This window comes from Calypte anna, chromosome 9 (assembly GCF_003957555.1).
Source record: "Calypte anna isolate BGI_N300 chromosome 9, bCalAnn1_v1.p, whole genome shotgun sequence".
NCBI classification, from domain to species: domain Eukaryota; kingdom Metazoa; phylum Chordata; class Aves; order Apodiformes; family Trochilidae; genus Calypte; species Calypte anna.
Genome location: NC_044255.1, coordinates 21,086,735 through 21,095,161, shown reverse-complemented (window position 1 = coordinate 21,095,161; position 8,427 = coordinate 21,086,735). Strand labels below are relative to the sequence as shown.

The 8,427-nt window shown below is 45.3% G+C and overlaps 1 protein-coding gene across 1 annotated transcript in view; it reads left to right on the top strand.

Moving 5' to 3' along the window:
• Nucleotides 1-2,907: 2,907 nt before the first annotated feature.
• PRKCI (protein kinase C iota) overlaps nucleotides 2,908-8,427 on the top strand; it is a 28,088-nt gene continuing 22,568 nt past the window's right edge. Inside the window, exon 1 of the mRNA XM_030456409.1 lies at nucleotides 2,908-3,094. Within this exon, the coding sequence (XP_030312269.1) occupies nucleotides 2,979-3,094 (116 nt within the window). The 5' untranslated portion in view covers nucleotides 2,908-2,978. The remainder of the gene's footprint in view (nucleotides 3,095-8,427) is intronic.

Below are 8,427 nucleotides of genomic sequence, written 5' to 3'. Positions count from 1 at the left end.
CAGAGGTCGTGACGGGGAGCGCAGGTGTGCGGTGTGGTGTGTGTAAAATGAGCGTGGCGGCAGCGATGGCTGTTGTGATTCCCCTTGGGGAGCGGTGGGGTTGAGCTGTGGGGTGCCTGTGGTAAATCAGCGGGGACTGTGTTGTGCCTTGGCTACAGGAGGAGGAAGAGGTGTGAGGCATGCGGGTTTGAGAGAGCCTCTCTTAAAACAAAAATTAAAAAAAAGCCCACTGTGTTTTTCCACATTGGCTGCTCAGGCGCCTCGGCAGCTCTTGAGTAGGACCCTGGTGGTGAAGTTTTAACTTTTCTGAGGGCTATGAAACACGAGAGGTTTTTTAGGCTCATTTCTTTCCAACGGAATGTTGGCTTTTTCCTGCCATGAGGGTGATCATCTCTCTTTTTAAACAGGCCACAATTCATAAGACTTGAATTAATACCTCTCTGTAGATGCTGCATGTTAGCAGGAATGGGTGAGCAAAGCCCAACCTACATAAAAACAAGTAGCCACTATACCACACAGGCCTAATTAAAACCTTACATGGAAGTTCTTGATGAACTCAGCACCTCACCCTCTTCACAAAATGTCTTCCTGGGATGAAGAAATAAATGTCTCCCGTATCTTCAAATGACATAGCCTCCAGGTATATTAAGATTTTCAAGTTTGCTTCTATTCTGAATGAGACAGAAGGAAAACAGCTGCATTGCAAAGGAGTGCTGGCACATGACACTAAATATTTGACATAGAACCAGCTGTGTGACTGAAAATTAAATCAGTAAAAAAATTATAACAATAGGAGCAGATGGTAAAATGCAGCTCATCAATACTTCTGTCTGCAATTAGGTTGAGGTTTCCTCAGATAATGTGGTTTCACCAACTGATAAATAGATATGAGGGGGAAAAAATGCCAGATGTTTAGCAACTGATTGGGATATGTAGGTACTTTGCAAAGAAAAGATTCTCAACAAGTGTCAACACAGATACCTTCAGAGGCATTATAGGTGAGCATAGACTGTTGAAGGATGAGGTATTCCCACTGACCACAGGTGGGCTGTGACAAATTGTGACAATTTACCAGTCTAATGAAGACACCTGATTTCTTTGAAAGACATGATTCACTAGGAGAAAACAGGAATTTTCATAGCTTAAAAAAAGGCACCTGTTTGGGGTAAACGAGGACTTGTGCTGAAACCTGGTAGGAAACAGAAAAAGATGATGGAAGGGCAAGATAAAAGTGCGTTCAGATACAGCAAAGTTGTGTGAAAAGGATGTAAGACTTGGTGGAGCAAGTAACTTTCTTTTGAGAGGGAAAAAACCCACAAACCTGCAGCAGGAAGGTGAGGTTCAGGTAGCATGAAAAAAGTTTGTGCTTTGTAACCACACCCAAAGTAAACAGCAAACAAGACCTTAGGTTATTTTACTAACAGGAGCAAAATAAAGGTATGTGGGTTGAGGTGCCTATCTCAGAGCAACCTTTAACAGAGCATGGAAAAGCTAAATTCTGCTCTACCACAGACATCCAAAAGTGTTGCCAGTTAGGGGGGCAGTGAAAAAGGAATTGTATTTATTGTAACAGAACAAAACAAAGGTTCCCTGTTTCTCGGATTGCAGGAACATGCATTTGCTCTGGAGGTGTTGGGCAATGTGTTGCCAAAGAAGCTATTGATGTATTGTTAAATACGCAAAGTGGGAAAGAAATAGTACTTGAAGTTATTAGATAGCTTATATGACCAACAGGTTTAATAAAATACCTTTTTGTCAACCGTCCCTCTCCTTGGGTAAAAAGGATTCTTCCTGCATTTTTCTGAAGAAATAGCCATTTGATACATAGTAATTAGAGGTTCATCTGACCTGAATACACTGCCTTCTGGGTGATGCCCATTATATGAATTCTTAACCACTTTTAAAGAAAGTATTTTAGCTGACTGTCGCCTGTTGGCTCTGTGCTGGCTGCTGAAGAGCAGTGATTTACTGTTAAGATCCTGAACATTTACGTGGCTCCTCTCCAGCGCGAATGGCAGCATCAAAACCCGTGGAGGAGCACGGTTAAATGTGTCCACGGCCCCTTTCCTTAATGCTTCGGGGGTAGCGACGGCTTTGGTTCCAGGTAAAAGCCCAGTTTAAATCCGGTCCCCGGGCTGCTCTTCCGCTGCTGTAGCCACTTGTGTCTCTTTAAGCCTCACAAGACCTGTCCCGTTTGCACTGAGGTAAAATGGCGGGATTTCCTCCTTCGCCCCTTCCCTCAGCGCAGCTCCGGCTGTGGTACAGCCCTGCAGAACCCCCCGTTACTTAGAGCCAGGAACCAAGAGCTCAGAAGCGTTTCAGCACACACACATTTCCCACCACGGCTTCGCGCCGCTGCCCGGGACCCCACCCTGACTGTGCCACCGCCCGCCCAGCAGTCCCAGGATGCCTCCCGGCGGGCCGTACCAAATGGCGGGGAGACCGGGCTGCGCGCCCCCGTTCCGGATGCGGGGAAGGAAGGAGAGGGACCACCGAATACCGTCTGTCCCGCCAGACCCGGAGCGACGCGTTCCACCGGCTTCGCTACAGAGACCCCGACTGCCTCTGCGCCGCCGCCTCTACCTCCCCCCTTTCTCCTGAGCGTGGAACCTTCCGCTCCACAGGTGTGCGCTGCGGGGAAGAGCCCATAGAGCGTGCGGAGGGGGGGGAGCAGTGTCGACACGAGGTTTAACTCCCGCTCTCCCCGGAGGGCAGAACTGCGGACCGGCAGCTCCCGGAGCGTCTCCTCATACCTGCTAGGGGAGGGTCTATCCTCCCTTTCTCCGCCGTGCCGCACGGCTCCATGTTTTCTTCCCGAACCCTTTCCAGTGCTCCCCCTACCCGTGGTTCCGGCCGCCCGGGGCTGGCGCCGTGAGGAGGGGGCGGGGCCGCGGCGCGCTCGAGGGACGGCGGCGCGGCGGGGGTCGCGTAACCGCTGCCGCCTCCCGGTCCCTCAGCCCTCCCCTCGCCTGCCCGGGATGCCGACACAGCGGGACAGCAGCGCCAGAAGCACCATGTCGGCTCCGGGCGGCCTCGGCGGCAGCCTCGGCGGGGACAGCGCCCATCAGGTCCGGGTAAAAGCCTACTATAAAGGGTGAGTGAGGGCGGGCGCGGAGCCCCGGGGGCGGCGGGAACGGGAGGGGGGAACCGGGGCGAGCGGTGAGGAGAGGCCGGGGGCGGAGCGGCGCGGCCGGGGTGTGGGGTGGGGGGGTGGGGATGGTGATGATAGAACCGACGCTGGTCTGCCTGGTACTAGGGGAGCCCGGCCTCAGGTCTGGAGGAGACGCCGCTCCCGGGACCGGGCTGGGCGTGTTCGGAGTGCCCGGTGCGGGCTCCCGGTTGGTGCCGAGATGCGGTGGTTGGAGAACGTCCCCGGCTCCCCACCAGTGACTGAAGTCGGGCAGGACTGCCCTGGCCGGGGTTACAGCCCCGAGGTTCTGTCAGGGCGGTACCTTAAAGACCCGGTTTTCGGTGCGTGGACTGCGGCGGGAAGGTCTCAAGTCCTGGATATCCGCTGATTTACGAGGAAAAGGGAAAAAAACCAAAAAACACCAAAAACCGGAACCCCCAACCCAATAGTCTCGTTAAAACGGGTTTTCTGAAGCGAGGTGAAACTAGCAGGGCTGGTGCTCGGAGGAGCTTCCCGGTGTCGGGTTGCAGCGGGGGCGAGGTGGGCCGGGGTGTTGGGGAACCGAACCGGGCCGAGGGGTTGGTCCCGCACTGCTGAGGACCCCCAGATCTCTGTCCTCCTGACCCGTAAACAGGGATGAACCTGATGGGCCGCCTCTGCCCTCCTCACCGGGCTGCCCGGGGCCCCGGTTGTTTCCCTGATGTCGGTAATAAGTGGATATTTCTTCGTTATGCTGTACTGGGGGACACGTGCCGAAATTCGTCCTTAAAAAAATAAATATATATATTTAAAAGAATATTCACGGTCCCACTTTGATCTTGGTCTCACGTGTTAAGAGATCTTTAGGTCTAAGGAAAGAGGGTTTTTAGATGAAAAACCTATTTAATCAGTTTTTAGGTTGGTCCCGAGGGACTTCGAAGAGAGTCTGTGAGTGATAACTGCCGTGGATCTACTGTCAATTGTGTTTCAGCTGCAAAAAAACGGTGCTACGGGTCTGGAGAGTGAAAGTCTGAATGTTACAGGTCTAATTCAGTGGGTCTCCGACAATAACATAGAAGGCAGAAGTTTTCTGCTTTAAGTTCACAACCCCCTATTAAATAGTAACAGTTACAGAGCCTAACTTGAAAACTTTTGAGTGCAAGGGTTGACAGTGGTTCATTGGGCCATTAAGCTTGAGAGGAGGTGATCTAAGCTGAAAAAAATGTTGGGTGCATTTTTGGAGTAAGATTGAACATGTGATACTCTAGAGAGCTTCTTTTCAGCTATCTGTGTTAAGTACAAGAGAAGATGTACTACATTTACAGGATATGCTGTCTGGTGTCTCTAGCTTTATACTTTCAAGGAGAGGTATAGAAACAATGCCTTGGTATTTGCTGCTGGGTTTGATTGTGTCTGCTTTGGGGCTTTTCTTGACAGAGGAGTACTGTAGACTGGCACAATCTGTGCCTTTAAAGGAAGTGTGAAACACTGTGAAAGTAATAGTATGTGAAATTCTAGACTCTTTGTTTTACAGTCCCTTTAATCCACTATTTCTGAAGGAGAGGAGGTGCCCCTGGCTATCAGCTGGCAGAGGCATTCATTGAGTCAGGCAGTGACCTCAAGTGGGGAGTGTTCTGGGATAAAACCATTTATTTTTCTTTTGCTGGTTCAGATTTAATCTTAATCGTTTCCACATGCAATCACATGAATTCTTGGTAGGGAGGCTATGGTGTGAGAACAGAGAGAAAGCAGCTCAGGTTTGTGAGACTGAGGAAGAAAAGTGCTACAGTGGTCAAGAATGCTGGCTCATGACACTTTACATTTTAGGTAACAAAACAGACACTGGAGTGTTTCTTTTGAGTCTCATCTATTGACTTTTTATTGGTTTAATGCATTTATCAGTTTAAATGATGACAGTGAGTCATACAGGGTGTTGGTTAACCATTGTGAATACCATCAAACTAACAAGCTGAGTGCCTTAGTCACGATTTATTTTGAGAGCTAAACAAATTATTCTCTCCACTTTCTTGCCACAGAAGCTCCACACACTTGCTTCTCAGATGAGCACTGTCAAGAAGTGGGTATCAAGCAAAACACTTTACCTGAACTTAACACAGAAATGGGGTGGAGGCTGCAGATCTCAAAGGGTCTCAAATTGATATCAAAGGCAGCGTTCTTCCCTTTCATCAAATAAATTGTCTCAAGATTAGAGGTGTATTTTTTGGGAAATTTTAATAGAATCGTTGAAGTGGGTTGTTGAAGTTATTGCAAAAGTCTTTTTAGGAAGGTCTTTTCAGCTTCCAGGTGGAGTTTCTGGCTAAAGAAAACCAATAAACAAACACCAAACAGCAACTCAGAAGCTCAGGTTTGTTCTTGAAATGGTTGGGAGTTGAATAATCAGGACACTCACCTGGGTTACACTTACTCTGGAGCAGGGAGCTGAACCTGGCCGAGAGCCTAATTGCTTTCCTCAGCCAAGACCAAGACTGCAATGAACTCTTTGAAGGGTCCTTGTTTCATTCAGCTGTGTAGTGGTAATTCTTACCTGGAATTAATGAAATCTGTAAAACAAAGAAGGAAAATTTTCCTAAACTGAGCAGAAATCATGAGAATAGAAGAGTGGAAATTCCTGGAGACTTAAGAATTAGGATCAGGTTGAATTTATCTAGGTATTTCCTTCTCTCAGTTACACCTCCCTTATCTTTCCCATAGGGCTGGTTGTTTAAAATAGGTAGGGCCATTTTCAGCATTTTTAAGATTTACTTTAATCGGTGAGGTGTATACAATAGAGGTGTAAGTGTGGACTTAGGAATTGAATTTGTTACACCAAATGTTTACATACCTCTTTGTTGATACTGTACCAAAGTGTAGCAGCTTCATATTTGTGGCACTGAATAGCATCTGTAATTAAACCTGGTTCAGCTTTCTAATATTATTCAAAGTTTACCTTTGCATGATCTCATCTGCTGTAGGTGCTTTTTATCCATTCAGTATAATTCACTATTATACCCTTAGTAACTGTGGGGTGATTGCATTGTAGCAGTAGAGAGCAGGTAGGAATAATACACTGCTTGTGTATTAACCTGAAACAACCATTTTCCTGTCATGATTAGAGCTGCCAGCTTGTGTCAGTGCCTGACATAGATTTTGCACTGCTTTATGTATCTAGGTTGTAATTTAGGTTAGACTCAGAATACAGTTAAAGTTATAGGTTACCAATGCTTTGCCCAGCTTCAGTTTGATACATGCTAGACTTGCTTCTTTTCTTCATTTTACTGCATTTATGTGAGTGGGAAAGAGGGGAAAAAGTTCTATTTTAGTTGTAAAATCAAAATGTACCTCTATAAATATTTCCAAGAAATAGATTTATTTCTTAAGAATTTTTGAGGTTTCTCCTTTCTTCATGTTATCCTTGGTCTTGAGCACTTGCTAATCAGTTCTTCAGTATCTTTCCTTGTCTGCTGAAGATCAGGTTTCACATGGGAGAGTGTTCAGCTTAAGAGAGCTTTGGTTTAAGCTTGTGAACATGTTTGTGCCCCTTCATGTAATTTCAACATCAATTTAATTTTCTGGTGCTGTACTTTTCCAGACTGCAGGAGCAGACAATTTGAGTGTTCAGCCGTCCTCTGGGGAAAGAAATACTTCAAATAGTTCTGAATAGCAGTGCCTGCACCTTGTGGTACTGAAAAGATCTTGAAAGAGCACAGGTCTCCAGGAGCTTGTCTGGGTTAATCTCAGTGATATATACTTAGACACTGTCAAAAGCTTTAATGGCTGACCCAGATGTGTGATAAATATGGAGGTAATATGTGATTCAGGTGTAATATGTGATGTATCTCTGTATTTCCACACATATAATGTGTGAGAGCTGTATTAGGCTGCAGGTGGAGAAATCTAAAGCAGTAGTCTCTGTTCTTACAGTGGGTTGTTGTCTCATGGAAGTTTGAGCTCAGAAGTGAAAAATGAGATGTAGATACTGAATTGCATTTAACTGTTGGCATCGGTGGGTTTTTTATTTGTGATGGTTTGGCTTTTTTGTTAAAGGATGTTGTGACTTGGATGATCTGCAAAAGAGAAGGCACAAGCAAAGCTGTTTGATCTTAGGAAAGGTGAGGAAGATAGTGGTGAGGTTTGGTCTTATGGAGATACTTAGAATCTGTTCTCTAGTGTTCATGTTTAGATTTAAAATTGGTTTTCTCAGCCTTCCTGTGGTTTATCTGATTCTTAGATGTGCAGGGTATTGATTCAAGCAGGCCTTTTATTAGTATGAATAAAATGATCCCTTATGAATACTTATGGAGACATAAATGACAAGATTTTAACTGCAAGTAATTCAGGACAAGTACTATCTTGTTTATTTGCATGTTTCCTACTCACAGGTCCCTGATGAAGACCTTTTATAACAGCACTAAAGTAAATTGTGAAAAAGCTGGTGCTTTCATAATAAGAGTTAATGGACACATGCAAATATGGAGGTGCAAAAGGTTTGCTTGAATCAGATTTTCTTCTAGTTCTCTGTGTATGTTGTGAGGAGAGAAATACGGGATATTATGCCTTAGAATGGCTTTATAACATTCTTCTTAAAAGCAGTAATGTAAAGGGCTTCATCAGATGTAAAGGGCTGTTGTCAGTCATCTGTTCTCCATGTCTTAGTGAAAAAAAAAATGTATTTTTTCATGCAAGTCTGTGTTAACTTTCCTTTGTTCTTTAACTTGGCTCACTAATTTTTGTTTAAAATTCTTAATTTCTTCTCAGTGGAGTTTAACTTTGTCTTAGCTCCAGTGAATAGAGCTTTTTGCTGATGAAGGCATCATGGATGTGGTGTTAGGTGCAAGAAATGTGGAAAACACCATATGATGAAAAGGTGTGATAACAGAACCACCCTGAGACCTCAGTAGAGAACATCTGTGTCATCACTGTAGTTAAACAGGGGAGACAAAGCTTGCAGAAAGACCTGTAATCTTTCAGTTTCTGTGTTACGTAAACCTGGCTTCCCAGCTCTAGGAAAAGCTGCTGGATGTTGCTTACAGAGCATACATGTTTTCTTTTTTTCCTTGTTTTAAATATTGCTGTTAGCTAGGGCTCTCTGAAAGACTGATCAGTGTTTGTTGTAACAGAGGGTAACGTTTTCCAAATGTTTTTGTTAACTGCTACATGTCCTGTTGGAGGTGTTAAGAGTGGTAGTTTCAAGAATTTGCTTTAATTATAAAATCGTGAAACTGCTTTTGCTTGAAGGGCAGCTCTCCTGCCACTTGAAGGGAAAACAGGAGATTGATTTTTTTTAATTTTTATTTTTCATATGGTACTGGCTTTTACTT